Source organism: Electrophorus electricus, chromosome 5 (assembly GCF_013358815.1).
Source record: "Electrophorus electricus isolate fEleEle1 chromosome 5, fEleEle1.pri, whole genome shotgun sequence".
Classification (NCBI taxonomy): Eukaryota; Metazoa; Chordata; class Actinopteri; order Gymnotiformes; family Gymnotidae; genus Electrophorus; species Electrophorus electricus.
The window spans coordinates 12725390-12742055 of NC_049539.1; the positions used below are offsets into that span (position 1 = coordinate 12725390).

Sequence of the window (16666 nt, forward strand, 5' to 3'; positions counted from 1 at the left end):
CTCTGTGCTGTGAATGTAAAATTACTGTTGGGTTTACAGCTCATGTCTGAGGAGCTGGCTCACCCCACGCCCTGAGCCCTGAGACAGCAGCAAAAGGAACAGGGCGGGCACACACACACACACACACACACACACATACACACACACACACCTATCGCTACAGTTCACCCGAAGCCACTAAAATATTTACATATATAACACGACCGGGGCTGTAGAAACTACCAGACCATGTTACCACCCTCACTCGGAGTTTAAACTATACTTATGTGTCAGACTCTTAAAACTGTGCACAATTCTTGGCATGACTGAATTTAATAGCAATTAACCTCTAAGGTCTTGATATTATTTAGGGATAACCCAAAACTCTCCTACACAGTTGTATGAAATTGCTGGGCATCTTTATCTGGGTCTGATTTAACTTGTTCTTTTTTCCATCAGCTCAGTATCCCCTGGGGTTGGGCAAGTTGAACTGAGTCGGCTTGAGTCGGGTCAGGTTTAGTCGAGTCGAATTGTGTTGGGTGGGTCTGTTTTGAGTCATGGTGGGTGGGGTTGGATGCGGTTAGGTGTGGTTGGGGGTGGGGAACACCCCGGCATGTGTTCCACAGGGAAATAAAGACGTTTATTAGAAGTGATGTCACATGGATGAAAGTTGTTTGATAGAGAGACACGCCAAAGTATTGCATTCCCTTCCAGAGCACTCCGACTAAAAACACGCTGTTTACTCTACAGGCAATCACAGAAATACAAGAAAGACCCATAGTTGGAAAGAAAACTTGTAATATTTCATATAATCCAGTGCCCCTGAATCAGCTGGCGCATGGAATCTAAGACCGTAGGCGTTTTCAGTTACAAATTTAATAATGATGAGTGCAAACAGCTGCCACATATCCCCAAGACATTCAAACAAACAAACAAACAAATATGCAAACAAACACTATTCCAGAAGGGCCTTGTCATTCAGCCTAGAGGGGAAACTACTTTAGGGAGTAACGCACTCATACACAAGGATTATCAAAACAGCTTCTCTGCCAGTGGCTCTCACCTGTTTTCTTTTTTTTTTCCAGCTGTGTATATATTTAGCTACATTACACTTATCTGATGCGTTTCTATGTGGGTGTGAGGGCTTAACTTCCTAAATGGAAGTTATTCCCATAAATCCATATAGGATTAGATTCCAATCACACTCCGGCGGAGGTGCCTCATTACTGCGTGCCCTTTCATCTCTCAGTCCAGCACTGTCTGCTTCTGGGGATGAGTGTTAAAGAGCACATTTCAAGGTTATGCCAGTAATCCGCGGCCTGTACGAGGGAAGGCGGTTTACAGAGCACGGTGCTTCCAGAACTGCCCTGTCGGCTGCCTTCCTGGGTCTTGCGCTAGTCAAATCCGGCTCAGTGCGTTCACCCTCCCCATCTCCCGCGTTTTCCTTGTTTCTCTCTCCCTCTCTTTCTCTTTCCATTCCTTTTTCTCTAGTTCTTCTTCTTCACCCCCTAAGCTCCCCTCACCTCGCGCGTTCTGCCTCCCGGTTTCGGCTCGGCAGTGCTTTGTCGGCATAACGTTACACGTTGCATCATCTCCAAAGCGAATTAACATAAGCGGGAAAGGGGAACTAGTCAGGACAAGCGCAGAGGAAGATTAACGATCATTAGTCTGAAAGTCCTGAGCAGCTGAGGGGGGGGATTACTGCTCGTCCCTCGGGCTCCGAACGCTACGGCGTCCTGACTCTCGCCGGCTTCATGACCCGGCCCCCCTCCTCTCCCAAGATCCAGGGCCATTTTCTTCATTGCTGCAGTCACAGAACAGAAACTCCGGGCAGGTGCTGCTATGGTTTTCTAGAACGGGTTTGTAATTGATTCACGTTGCTCTCTCCTCTTTCACGTACGCGGGTCCCCCGTGCCATCGTGGTCTTCCCGCGACGGCACAGCCGGCAGCCGCTAAATGAGTTTCATCGCTTCAGCGAGGATAAATTATTCTGTTTCAGCTCCTCACGCGTGAAACAACAGCACGTGTCGTGCGGGTTAAAGAGACGGCACGCGCGCGGGAGGGAGACGGGGGGGGGGGGGGAAGAGGAGTGAGCCAACTCGGTCGGACGGCACGCGGAGAGAGGTGGCGAGGAAGAGGAGGATGAATAGAAGGGCGGGGCTGTCGCAGACCACAGTTAGACCTGCACGCACTTTTAGATATACGTCTAATATACGTCTGTTTGTGTGTGCTTGTGCTTGTGGGTGTTTGTGTGTGTTTGTGTGTGCTTGTGTGTGTTTGTGTGTGCTTGTGTTTGTGGGTGTGTGTGCTTGTGATTGTGGGTGTTTGTGTGTGTTTGTGATTGTGGGTGTGTGTGTTTGTGTTTGTGCTTGTGGGTGTGTGTGTTTGTGCTTGTGGGTGTGTGTGTTTGTGTTTGTGGGTGTTTGTGGGTGTGTGTGTTTGCGTTTGTGGGTGTGTGTGTGTTTGTGTTTGTGGGTGGGTGTGTGTTTGTGACAGACTGCAATAAGAAGGAAGTGTCATCACCTGTTAAATCTGTGGTTAAAGGAAGATTTAATGGGTCAGTGCTTGATATCTGGTCACACAATTGACTGTTATACAAAGGAAGAGGCACATGACTGTGTAACAGCACATGATTATACTGTGTGTATAAAGCAAGACCTTGTTGGCCATTAGCTGCACACATGAAAAACATGGTCATACCAATCCTCTCTGCTTCTGTCTCTCATTCCTCCTTTTCATTCTTTGTCCCGCCCTCCCTCCCTCTCTCTCTCTCTCTGTCTCTCTCTCTGTCTCTCTGTCTTTCACTTTCTCACTTCCTGTCTCTCTCTCTCTCCCTCTCTCTCTCTCCTGCTGAGCGGTCACCCTGACCTTTTATCCGTAACTGCTTTCCTGCTATCTTGTAGGTGTTTGTGTGTGTGTGTGTGTGTGTGTGTGTGTGTGTGTTTATGCCTGCGTATGTGGGCGAGTGAGAGTTTAATAGGCACCAGATCACTACTCGCATAAATATTTCATCAGATTTCAGATTTAAAGTGTGTTGCCCTACACTGGTGTCCAAGTGTGTTGGGGTCCAGTGTGTCAGTGTTTGGCAGTGCATAGTTCCTTAAATGTGAACAGACTGTTAAATGAATCAAATAATGTGTGAGCAGAACAGAGAATGATAGTCAAATGAAGATTTTTGTTGTTGTTTTTGTGGCACAAGACTAATGTGTGTGTGTGTGCTTGTGTGCGTAAGATTCCTGGCTCGGCAAGACGGTAGTCTCCAGGCCCCGTTTTAATCAGGCTGGTAAGATGAGGCCAGCCAATCAGACACCTCTGCTGATTGAATGAAACTGCTGTTGGGATCCTGAGAGTGACATCAGGTTAATAAATTTAAAGGGAGCTGTGTGTGTGTGTGTGTGTGTGTGTGTGTGTGTGTGTGTGTGTGTGTGTGTGTGTGTGTGTGTATCATGAGACTGACAGTAGACTAATGAGTTTAAATAGAATGGAGCGCTGAGGGCCTGTGTTACCACAGTGATGGAACATGATGAGCTATGACCTCTCTGCTTGATTTAATTAGTCTGTGTGTGTAGGTATGTGTATGGGGGGCAGTGTGTGCATGTGTGTAAGGGAGGGAGGGAGGGAGAGAGAGAGAAATAACTATAAGACTTACTCCAGTCAGCTGCGTCAGGGCAAACAGGACGTGAGGCAGGAAGCAGGCGCGTGTGTCCCAATTTAGCGCTCCACATACAACAAACACTGGCTTTCCTGTTCCTACCTCAGCACCGGCTGGCACAGGATGCTAGTTACGTAATCTCCTAAGAAAAAAATTAAAATACCTCCCAGTACCGCCTTCTTTATTGAAGCCCACCAATCAGTGCTCAACCCATGGCTGACTGAAATGGACAATGGACAAATGAGAGGGCCTGCTTGGAAGAATGGGCCCATTTGTTCTGTAGATACAATCCTGTAATTGTATTTGCACGTGTGTGTGTGTGTGTGTGTGTGTGTGTGTGTGTGTGTGTGTGTGTATGTGTGTGTGTGTATGTGTGTGTGTGTATGTGTGTATGTGTGTGTGTGTATGTGTGTGTGTGTGTGTGTGTGTGTGTGTGTGCGCGTGTGTGGCCAGCATGCGTCTGAGGTTTTATTTGTTTAAATGAAACCTAATCATTAGCACTGCACTAGCACTGTGAGTTGTCGGTATGTTTTCAGTTTTTAGTAAAGCTGCTAATATGTCCTGTACCCTATGTTGGAGCACCTGTGTGTGAGGCAGAGAAAGCATCTGATTGGTCTATGTGAGAGGCAAAGGAAACCTCTGATTGGCTTGTGTGTGAGACAGATGAAGTTTCTGATTGGCCTGTGAGTTAGGCAGAAGAAGCCTCTTATTGGTCTCTGGCAGAGGAGGCCTCTAACGTACCTGTGTCTGAGGCAAAGGAAGATTCTGATTGGCCTCTGTGTGAGGCAGAGGAAGTCTGATTGGCTTGTGAGTGAGGCAGAAGTCTGCTTGGGCTGTGTGAGGGGTGAAACAGACCTTTGATTGGTCTGTTTCTTAAACTTTTATATAGTCATAAAAGAGTCAAATAAACAGTACAGTAAACATAAACATGATATGACAGAATGTGTGTCCATTCGTAATTATTGCTGCTCTTATAAACTACACTGCCATCTGTATGCTGGCTAGCGTCTGTATCATGTTCTTTTTTGATCTTTGATTGGCTGACGAGCAGTCCTGCCTGTTTGAGGTCCGTACGCTCCTAACGGCCATTTCCCCCCACTCCCCGTCTCTTGCCAGGTGTAAGACGAAGGTGTATCCGGATGATCTGCCTCGCACCAGCGTTGTCATCGTGTTCCATAATGAGGCCTGGACGACTCTCCTCCGGACAGTGCACAGTGTTGTGCAGCGCTCACCACGCAACCTGCTGGAGGAGGTGGTGCTAGTGGATGACGCCAGCGAGAGAGGTGCGTGTGTGTGTGTGTGTGTGAGTGTGTGTGTGTGTGTGTGAGTGTGTGTGTGTGAGTGTGTGAGTATGGTGGATGATGCCACAGAGAGACGTGTGTGTGTGTGTGTGTGTGCGTGCTGGTGGTCAATGCCAGCGAGAGAGGTGCAATTGTGTGTGGTGGATGATGCCACAGAGAGACGTGTGTGTGTGCATGCTGGTGGTCAACACCAGCAAGAGATGTGTGTGTGTTTGTGTGTGTGTGTGTGTGTGTGTGTGTGTGCGCGCGCGTGTGTGTGTGTGCATGTTGGTGGTCAACGCCAGCAAGAGTTGTGTGTGTGTGTGTGTGTGTGTGTGCATGCTGGTGGTCAACGCCAGTGAGAGAGGTGAGTGTGTGTGTGTGTGATGCCACAGAGAGACGTGTGTGTGTGTGTGTGTGTGTGTGTGTGTGTGTGTGTGTGTGGTGGATGATGCCACAGAGAGACGTGTGTGTGTGTGCATGCTGGTGGTCAACGCCAGCAAGAGATGTGTGTGTGTTTGTTTGTGTGTGTGTGCATGTTGGTTGTCAACGCCAGCAAGAGTTGTGTGTGTGTGTGTGTGTGTGTGTGTGTGTGTGTGTGCGCGCGCGTGCGTGCATGCTGGTGGTCAACGCCAGCGAGAGAGGTGCGTGTGCGAGGGAGGGAGGTGTGCGAGCACAGGTTTGAGTGTGCGTGTGCGTGAGAAAGGCGCGACTGGGTGTGTGGGTGTGAGAAAGAGAGAGAGATGCAGGCATGCGTGCTCGAGCGTGAGCACATATGTTCAAGCATGCATGTGCAGGGGGTGCTAAGCTCTTTAAGGATCTCTCAGTAAGCCATTTGTTCAGATGTGTACCAACACTACAGGGACACAACATACTTTTGTTTCCACGCCCAGGACTGTGAGTCTGTGTATGTGCGCCCCACATCTGGAGGGAAAAGTTGGTTACTGACCCTGAGAGCATTAATGTCAAAGCTGAATCTCAGACGAGTTTTTTGGAAGCGTGTGAAAAGGCGTGGGGGAAGAGAAGGATGCAGAGCTGTGTGTGGCTTTACTGTGTGGAACAGTTGATGTGTTATAATGAACACAGGCGTGTAATCTGGTTGTGGGACCAGAAGGGATAATGAACACTTACTTTGAATTCTACTCTATCTGTCCCTCACACACACACACACACACAGAAGCCCAGCAGGAACTCGCTTCCATTCTCGAACCACCTGCCAGTCCAGCAATAAAACCATTCTGGTTATTACTGGCATTGTGTGAGCAGCGTAAACGATTTAAATTGGTCCCTGAGAAATGAAGTCTGAGTACGGCAGTGCTGCCATGTAATTGTGATGACCTCCTGATCACAGCGGCTGGAAATGGCATTATCATCTACTGGACGACGCGGCCGAGCGCGTCGGCCCCTCTAACGTTAGAACCGATTATCGTGTCCATTATGCTCCAGGGTCCTAGAACGAACTCGCAGTATCAGCGTTGCTGACCGTGAGATTATAGCTGGCCCTCTGCTCCGCGTTCTCACGAAACCACTCGCTTTTGTTAGCTGTGGTGTGTTACAGGCGTGGAACGATTAGATCGGGCGCTTTTCCTTTCTTTTGCCGTAATTTTCGATGTGCTCTCACTTTGCCAGGAAACTGATAAGGAAAAGGTTTGCGCGCCCAGCAACGGTGGAGCGTAAGCTGGAGGAGGACGTGAGCGCGGACCTGGGGCAGTAGGCCCCGGCTATCTGTAGCTTCCTCCAACGCCTCCGAGATTTCTGCGGTCGTGCTCGTTCCTCTGCGGCGACCTGCGCGCGCGCGCTTCGTGAGCCGTTTTCACGCTGAGCGCGCCGCGCACCGTGCTCGCCACTTCATCGCAGCAGTGGGCGGAGCTTCTATGGCGCGAGGGAAGATCAACGGAAAAGAGAAGGAGTTAAAGGGCCAGTATTTGCCTCGGGGTAACTAACATTAGCCAGCTAGGTAAGAGATAAGAAGCCAAATTCTACTTCCTGCTCAGTGATAAAACTGTTATCCTGTACTAACCGCCAGTCCAGTCTGAACTTAATCGGGTTGGGAAGCATCTTTAAATGACCAAATCCCTCGTGTAGTCCAATGCTGAGAACGATGGGGTTGCAGTTTGGTTTCATACCTGACCAGCAGAAAGGTCCGAAATTATGTGGAAATAACTCGTATGTCCGTTGGCTGTAAAATCACTATTAGTACTGCAGTTTTGTGCAAAACTGTCCTTATTCTGTGTCTTTAAAACCGGCCCTGGTTGTTTTAAACCTGAAACTGGTTTAGGATTGTGAAATTGCAGCAGCAGTGGTGGTAATAAAGAATGGTTGAGTTCTCAAAACAAAGCCTTGTCATTCCAAATGCAAAACACATTGTATCTCCATTAAATGTACATTTATCTTTGTAAAGAACTATAAAGCATGGTTCAGTGTTACAGCAGTCGCTTGAAACATAAACCTTTTGATTTTCTAAAAGGTTAATGAACATACGTTATGCTTAGAGCACGTCCGGTAAAGTTACTGTTTTGAAGATAAAAGATTTTTGTCCAACAGCACACACACCTCACAGGGCCCTGACCGCACATATACCTCACAGGGCCTCGAGCGCACACACACTTCACAGGGCCCCGACTGCACATACACCTCACATGGCCTTCGAGCGCACACACACTTCACAGGGCCTTGACCGCACATACACCTCACATGGCCTCAAGCGCACACACATTTCACAGGGCCCTGACCGCGCACACACTTCACAGGGCCCTGACTGCACATACACCTCACATGGCCTTCGAGCGCACACACACTTCACAGGGCCTTGACCGCGCACACACCTCACTGGGGCTTGACCACACACACAGCTCACAGGGCCTCGAGCGCACACACACTTCACAGGGCCTCGAGCGCACAAACACCTCACTGGGGCTCGACCACACACACAGCTCACAGGGCCTCGAGCGCACACACCTCACTGGGGCTCGACCACGCACAAACTCACAGGGCCTTGAGCGCACACACCTCACTGGGGCTTGACCACGCACACAGCTCACAGGGCCTCGAGCGCACACACCTCACTGGGGCTCGACCACGCACACAGCTCACAGGGCCTCGAGCACACACACCTCACTGGGGCTCGTTTTCTTTGTAGCCCATTTTTCAGTCAAGGTCATCTGGAAGGCAGAGGCTGTCCCCAGGAGAACAGCTGCTCCGTGATCTGCCCCACTATCCAGTGACTGCATGAAGGACACAGAATCTCCCTCTCTCTCCCTCTCATTCTCTGTTATCAGAATGAGTGTTTATATTGGGAAGGCAAATATTGATCAGTGTGTGGTTTGAACCTCTCTTTTCCCTATTAGTGGGTTCAGATAAGTAGATGAAAGTCATGTGTGTATGTGTGTGTGTGTGCGTGTGTGTGTGGGTGTCACTGTGCTTGTGGGAATGGCCCGGTCCTCAAACAGGCAGAGTGTATTATCAGACCCACTGAATCCTGCTGCTCTGTTCTCTTCAGCTAGACATGATGCAGTGTGTGTGTACACAAGTGTGTCTGCTTGTGTGTGTGTGTGGGGGGGGGGGGGGGGGGTTGTGTGTGTGCACAGATTGCATAACAATGTGTGTATTTAGCTTTTCACAATAATCTAGAAAGTCATACAGTGAAGGGTCTGTGGGTTAAAATGGAAAGACCGAGTGAGTGAGCATGTTGTGTTCATCCCTACACACACACACACACACACACACACACACACACACACACACACGCGCGCGCACGCACGCACACGGCCAGTGGAGCAAATAAACTCCTCAAGCCTATAACAGGCGGATAAACCCCCCACAATGCCTCGCTGTCACTCTCTCCCTCGATTCTCCGCTCCTCTCTGGACAGATGAAGCGCTGCATTGTCGATCTCAGCTCACACGGTTAATGGCTTCGCCCAGCCGGGTCGCAAGTAAGGGCCTGCCGACCAAGGAGTTCTTACGTGTGACTGGATCCGCCCGTCTGGCACCACCGCCTGCTGCAGCCCTGACTCTGGGAGACAGGAGAGGAAGTGAGAACAGCGGGGAAGAGGGGAGAGGTGTGGAGGAGGAGAGAGGGATGTAGCGATAAATATGCTTACTGGGAGGTCGTCTAGGGTTACAGCTGTGCCCTCATCTGATACCTCTCTTAGCTCTCATTGAGAGAGAGAGAGAGTGTGTGTGTGTGTGTGTGTGTGCGTGTGTGTGTGTATCAGCCTATGAAAACAGACTTTTTCTTTTTAGTACAGTAAGTGACAAGGATAGGGGTTATATGAATGACGTACTGTAGGTTACCTGTTTGTTTGTGTATGTGTGCATCCATAGTAGTTTGTCAGTTGGCAAACGTAGGAAATAGTTTGAATAAAACTGTGTTGTATGTTTTGACTATATGATTGGCTGTGTCATAGGTATATGCGTGTGTGTGTGTGTGTGTGTGTGTGTGTGTGTGTGTGTGTGTGTGTGTGCGCACGCGCACAGACTTCCTGAAGCGGCCACTGGAGCAGTATGTGCGGAGGATGGAGGTCCCAGTGCGGGTCGTGCGGATGGAACAGCGCTCTGGTCTGATTCGTGCTCGGCTAAAGGGCGCGGCACTCTCCACCGGTCAGGTGATCACTTTCCTAGATGCCCACTGCGAGTGCACTGTGGGCTGGCTGGAGCCTCTGCTCGCTCGCATCAAACATGACAGGTAAACACTGACAGGTCTCCCACAATGTAACACTTCTGAACTTGGCATCCCAACACGACACCCATCATGCAGCTTAGCAGTTTCCACGGTGTAATACACAGAATTTAAATCATAAAGCTTAATATGTCTCGAGAGCTAGCACCTCAGGAAGGTTTTTGCAAAAAAAGAAAAAAAAAAAGTAATTAAAACTTAAATAAAAAAGAAAAAATTAAATAATGGAAAAATTGAAGGGAGTCAGAGCTGCTGACAGCCTGCTGTCTGAACAGACCTGATACAGCAGTTCTGTCCTCTCCCATCAATCAGAGAGCACAAAGTAGTTATTCCCAGGAATGTGTGTGTGTGTGTGTGTGTGTGTGTGTGTGTTTCCTTTTAACTAAGCAGATGTTCTCTGCTCCAGAGTCCAGCTTTCTGTTTGTGTTTTTGCAGCAGGCATTTCTCTCTCTCTCTCTCTCTCTCTCTGTGTGCGCGTATGTGTGTTTTACTGGCACTCTCCTGAGATGGAGCCATGGCCATTCTGAAAGGGGAAGCCATGTTTGCCCTACGTGCTGTGCGTGTCTTGTAAAGAGCCGTGTGAAGGGAGAGCTGATGAGCAAGGATCACTAGCTTCAGTAAGGGCCCTTGGCTAATGGCCCTTGATGATGGAGTGACACTGAACCATGCCAGTCATACCCAGCCGTTACACCCTTCCTACCGTGCTGTGAGCTGCCTCCTACACAGCTACTCCAAGACTTGTTCACTCTCTGTCAAAATTTACAGTATTGATTGTGGGTTAAAGGCCCTTAAACACAACGAGCCAGATTCCTAAAACTTGACAGTAACAGGGTATTTAATTGCTATTCGTAAAGTCACTGTGTGCACGGGTGTCAGCTTACTGCTTTGCTAAATTCAACTGTGCCCTCTGTGAAAGTCAGTCAAAATCGACATGTAAGTAATGGGTTACACCCAATGAGTGACAGCATTAGCGTTCAGTCTAAATGGTGCAAAAACACAAAAACACCTTAAATGGGGAAAGAGCCGTAGTGCGACTGAGTGTCCAAACAGATTCAGCAATAATTCAGATTTTTTTACAGACCTTTAAAAGCTAATGAAATGAAAAGACAGTATTGGACAAACCCAGACACACCCAGGTTATAAAGTTCAACGGATATGCTGACTTTGTAGATTTGGAAGTTATACTTGAAACAAAGAAACATCATCATAACCACAAAACAAATTTACATTTTATATGTCAGATATATATACTAAGGTTACTGAGTGGCAATGTTGGTTCTGAACAAAGAAGGGCTAGCTAGCTTACAGTTGTACTAAAGTTGTACAAAAACACAAATATTAGTAAAAAGCTGTCCACCTACAACCAGAATATTGTGGCCTTGCCAATTTAATTTCATCAGCAAATTCCACCTCGAAGTACGACCATGCATCCGGGTTTCAGGTTTTGCTTAGTGTATATCCCTGGCGTCGGCGCAGGCGAAGGGGCGCCCTACCCCCAAAGCGCAAAGCAAGCAGAGGCTTCGTTCTTTCTGAACCAATCTCAAAGCGGCATTTTGGCTATGTAGTGCAAAGTTATTTCTCTGCTTCTTTCTGATTGGCTCTTTCAGTCATATAAAACTGGTAGATTGCATCATGCATTAGGTTCCAACTGACCTTCGCAAACAGGTAGCTATTAACAGCTTTACGGGTTTAAACTCACTTCCACATAGTAATGTTATCTTAATTTTGGTCATTCGTGGCTTGATATTTCTTTCAAATTTCTAGAAAAGTGTACTTTTAAAATTTTTGTTGCTTACCTTAAAGACTTAGCATGGCCTATTACTATAATTGATATATTTCTTTACATTTGTTTTTAACTACATTTGATCAACTAATAATGGATTGTTTTCTGATTTCACATAAAATAACTGGACTTGCCAACACCACACCTGTTAGCACACCTGAAGGCTGTTCCAAAGCGCATGTTTGGCCACACGGCAGGTTTACCTCATTTACAGCTGCAGGCTTTTCTCTGAGCCCTTATGGTGTTTAAATGTAGTGTTAGCCACACTGCTAGCAGTAATATCTCAATAAATTAGCATAGAAGTTCTTGTTTTAATGATGCAGCTTTTTATTGGCTTATTTTTACCTTTAAAAATGTTGAATATCAAGGCAATCCCCTGTGATTATAAGAACAGGTTATCAGTTTTATTAACTCCAAACATCTTTCACTGGTGGTTACAGGTGGTTATGTTTTCACATGTTGGTTACTGTTTTGCAAAGCACACGCTCCACTGAGTTCCTAATGAAAAGGGAAAGTCTGTGATATTCAAGAACCACCTCGCCCGTATCGCCCTGAAGTAACGCAGGGCGGCTAAGCAGGATGCGGGGACGAGGCACGTTAAACAAACGTACGTTTAATCACATGGAAACAAGTACTACGTAGCAATGAAGCTACCGTAACATCAAACACAGACCACAGGCAACAGAACCATAGGGGTTTATATACACACATATAAATGACAAGCAATTACAAACAGGTGTGACACATGGGGGCGTGGCCACACAGACGAACACACACACACACACACACACACACGCACAGAAACAAACACGGGGAGACACTTGGGAGGAGGGGCCGTACCGTGACACCTGACAGCTGTCTGACATGAAGAATTAGTGATATGCCCAAGGCAACTTGGTGTGTAAATCGCACAGTGAAAATCTCGATTACAGACATCTTACATCTAATGAATGTGGGAGGGAAGCTTTGACGATGGGGGAGGTCGTCCCCATGATTCATCTATTTACATCCTTCCTTAAATCAAGCCCTGGATAGAACACATCTGCCGTTCAGAACATGACTAACGACATGCCCACCCACTACTGCCCTGGGACTGGGGCTGCGTGCCGTCCAAATCAGCTACGGAGAAATGTCAGGAGTCCCTGGCCATATGTCAACGTCACGGACGGCTGGTTCTTTGGTGATTTTGGATGGATCGATGTTGCGTCCCAACTGTCGTGCGTTTCATTCCTGGTTTTTCCGGTCGCCCTAATAAATGCAGCCCTGCTGCGGAATGTTTTGCCGCTCTGTCCTGACTGAGACTGAGGGGGCCATATTCCGTCAGGAAAGTGACGTCAGTGCATACAAGTCAAGAGACAAATGACTGACTAATCCCAGTTGTGAGGCGAGTTTTATTCTGAAAACTGCCAGTTTGATATAAATGTAATATATTTGTAACTTTTACCAAGACAGGAACTGCATGGTTGCAAAAATGTTTTAATGACTTGCTTGCATGACTAAATATTGTTAGACAAAAGATCATACAGTCTATGTCAGCTTCTTTCCGGGACAGCTTCAGGTGTTTTGTATGGTGCAGTGTACTGTCATGAATCACTAATGTCATATGCAAATGTGAACAAAATGCGGTTGTTCCATATATCACACAAATGGGAAAATATGCCAGCAAATGTCATTTATGAATGAGGAAATGTGTTATCACAGCACTGTTTGCTGTTAAGATCATGGTTAAGGTTGGTTGTAGGTTTTATGAATTTGGCACATTTGTCACTAAACAGGCTATACACACACACACACACACACACACACACACACACACACGAGGAGACACCTGCAGCTGTTTGGGTACTCTGCCTGCTGGGTAGCACAGTGATCAGTAGCTTTTAGTTGAATGAGCGTTATTTATGGAGTTAATTACATGTTTGTTGCTTAGGTGTCACCCCAGGCTATGGGTTTGTGTTTACCTGTGCATGTGTATGCAGAAGTGTTTGAAAATGCAGCTAATGGCAAATAATGGCTCCGTATGCAGAGTGTGTGTTGAACCTCTGAAGCAGTGATGTTCCTCGGGTAGTCTTTTTTGGGGGGGTGGTTTGTGTGTGTGTGTGTGTGTGTGTGAGCATTTTAAAATTGCACTGGGTGATTGTGACTGAGGTTTACTGAGATGTCCCGTCTAATTCATGTCTGCACCTGTTTGAGAAAGACATGTGAGTGTGTGTCTCTGTGTGCCTGTGCATTTGTGTATATGTGTTAATTGTTCAGAGCCATGTATGTGAGGATTTATTCTAACATTGGAAAAAAAGGGGGCCTATACTCAAGCATGACTTTCTCTCTCTGCCTCTGTCTGTGTGGCACAGGAAAACCGTAGTGTGTCCCATCATTGACGTGATCAGTGATGACACATTTGAGTACATGGCTGGGTCAGATATGACCTACGGGGGCTTTAATTGGAAACTGAACTTCCGCTGGTACCCAGTACCTCAGCGAGAGATGGACCGCAGAAAAGGGGACCGTACGCTGCCCGTCAGGTAAGACAAACACACGCACGCACACACACACACACACACACACACACACACGTGGCAGAGTATCCTTTTTCTTTCTTTCGTGTATGTGGATCTAATGGAGCTGCATTCTTGCCCACCTCATCCTGGTTCACAATATCCTGGCTGTTGCACACCAAGGTCAAGGGTCAAATCTGTCCTGCTGGGACCTCAAGCTTGGTGTGTTTGGCTTTATTTAACGGTTTGTTTAGCCATTCTTTTTACTGTAGGACAATGCTCCAGGACTGCTTCACGCCAGTTTCATTCAGTACTGCTGTTGGCCTAGGGTGCTGAGCTATGAGGCTGTAACAGCCACAGAGATTCTAACATGTCCTGCACTGCAGCAGTTTTTGGGGTTGGGGCTGTTTGTTTAGGCAGTGTGAGGGTTGTTTGTGTTTCTCGCAGTGAGCTCTGAAGTCATTTGGCCTGCTTCCCCTACTGATGTGTGTTTTTGTGGGGGCTTGTCACACGTATTAACACACGTAACACACACCACACATCCACACACAATCCACGGTTATTGCCGGAAGGCCTTTGCTCTTTTTCGTAAACAACCAGGCAGCCTTTTACAACGTTCCCTTTCAGATGTCAAAACAGGCTCAGAAGGAGAACAGCAGCGCTCGGAGAGGATTAGACCAGAAGCGGGCCGACGCTCAGAACAGGAAAGAGCCGCGCAGAGACTAGGACGGACAGAAGACAAACAGAAAGAAGGAGAAAGGACACAGAAATGCAGCGAGCGCGAGTGAGGAATATTTAAAGAAGGGGAAGGATGTGGAAGTCTAAATCTGGCGAGAGTGAAAGTCTCTTTTCCAAAGATAACCCAGTACCCCTGACTGACAAAACAGAGGTGTTCGTTCCCGAGAGAGATCTCTAGATAAGGCGGAAAGAGAGAGAGAGAGAGAGAGAGAGAGAGAGAGAGAGAGAGAGAGAGAGAATGGGTTGGAAAAAATACTGCACCAAATCAAAACAAATAAATACTCACATGCTTTGTACATTTTCAGCTTGGTATCTAAACTTGTTCAAAAGGGAATAGACGGAAAACCATTTAATATCATAAAAGCAACCGTTCATTAATATCATCAAATATTGAGCCATTCAACAGCTACATAAATGCCATTGCAACAGCACTGGACCAAAGTTGACACCCAACTTCACATGCTGCTGAAATCAAGTGTTTGCTCTACGCTGACGACCTCGTGCTGATGTGACCCGTAGCATAAGGTTTCCAGGAAAGCTTGTCACTGCTACAGCAGCAGTGCCAGAGGTGAGCCATTCCTGTCCAGCTGAGTAAAACCAGAATCCAGATTATCCAGAAGGGATCCAGACCTCAGGGAAACCAATATCAAATTACCTAACGAGGAAAAGCGTTAACAGCGGCCGTATTAACCCTCATCGGGGAGTTTCAGCCCTGCGGTGAAACCCCACAGTGCACTAAAGAGAGGAGCTTTACAGGGCTTGTTCCAGTCGTGCTGCTCCTCTAGGACCGAAATTAAAGGCACTGGTGAAATTCTAACCCTCCATCATCACACTACATGGAAACATCAAGTACATCAGCGAAGCACACTAAACAGGCTAATAATGAATAAAATGCTACCACCAGTCTGGCACAATAACTAAACATATCATATCAAACTGAAAGAAGGCACTCCCAAATCTGGAATAAGCCATCATGACCTTGAAGTGGAAAGAGGCAGATGCCATAAAACCCGGATGCCAAGCAGGGAAATGCAGCGCAGGCACCAGGTCGGAATGGAAATAGATGAAACACATTTTTGTCTATTTTTTCATCTGCTGCCAAGAACATCAATTAATAAAAAGGCCACGTTCTTGAAGGAATTTGGACGGGTGAACAATGCGTTCGGTTTTCTTTGTGACTCTGATGACCTCCGTGTTCCACTTGGAGCAGAAGCCCAGACAGTCGCTACAGCAACGAAGAACGTCTCAGCTCTAGCTTATTTTCGGGAGACTGAATAAATCGCTTTCTTTCTGTCATAGACTTTTTATAGCCACACTATGCTGCTATAGTTTGCTGTTTGTTGATTCAATTATTTATGTCATTTGTAATGCTTTTTTATTAGTATTTTTTCAGTTCTTTGTGTTAAATACTTAGATGCAGTATCGATGTGTTTCTCTTTGTGTGTATATATATATATATATATATATATATATATATATATATATATATATCACTCTACTTCTGTTGCTTATATTACTTTGGAAAAATGGTAAAATCACAGTCATGTCAATAAATCACTTTAAAATGAAATAAAATTAGAGAGTGAGCGAGATCAAGAAAGAGCATGAAAGTGGGTGTGTGTGTGTGTGTGTGTGTGCGTGTGTGCGTGTGTGCGCGTGTGTGCGTTTCATATCTCTTTCCCGTCTCTCTGCAGAACTCCTACCATGGCGGGGGGACTGTTCTCCATAGACAGAGACTACTTCCAGGAGATTGGGACGTATGATGCAGGCATGGACATCTGGGGAGGGGAGAACCTGGAGATCTCCTTCAGGGTTGGTGTCCCACACAGCCTTCTGCCTTCTGCTTCATTGTCTTGTAAACAAAGTAATATCCATCATTGCATAAACCAAACAAAGATTAGCCAGTCTCAGTGTTTCCTAACATAACAAATATTCTGACTAATGGGTAAAAACATGTTTCTTTTCTTCTCATTTAATTCTTCACTGGACAGGTCTCAGATAATTTGCTCAATCACCACTGTGATAAGTGATGTGTAATTGGCACATGGGTGATGCTAATTAC

At 46.8% G+C, this 16666-nt stretch overlaps 1 protein-coding gene across 2 annotated transcripts in view; it reads left to right on the forward strand.

Moving 5' to 3' along the window:
• galnt1 (UDP-N-acetyl-alpha-D-galactosamine:polypeptide N-acetylgalactosaminyltransferase 1) overlaps positions 1–16666 on the forward strand; it is a 36475-nt gene that overhangs the window by 8014 nt on the left and 11795 nt on the right. For both annotated transcript variants that reach the window (XM_035526328.1, XM_035526327.1), the window contains 4 exons: positions 4748–4914; positions 9390–9597; positions 13723–13893; positions 16299–16416. In XM_035526328.1, coding sequence (XP_035382221.1) covers positions 4748–4914; positions 9390–9597; positions 13723–13893; positions 16299–16416 — 664 coding nt within the window. The remainder of the gene's footprint in view (positions 1–4747; positions 4915–9389; positions 9598–13722; positions 13894–16298; positions 16417–16666) is intronic.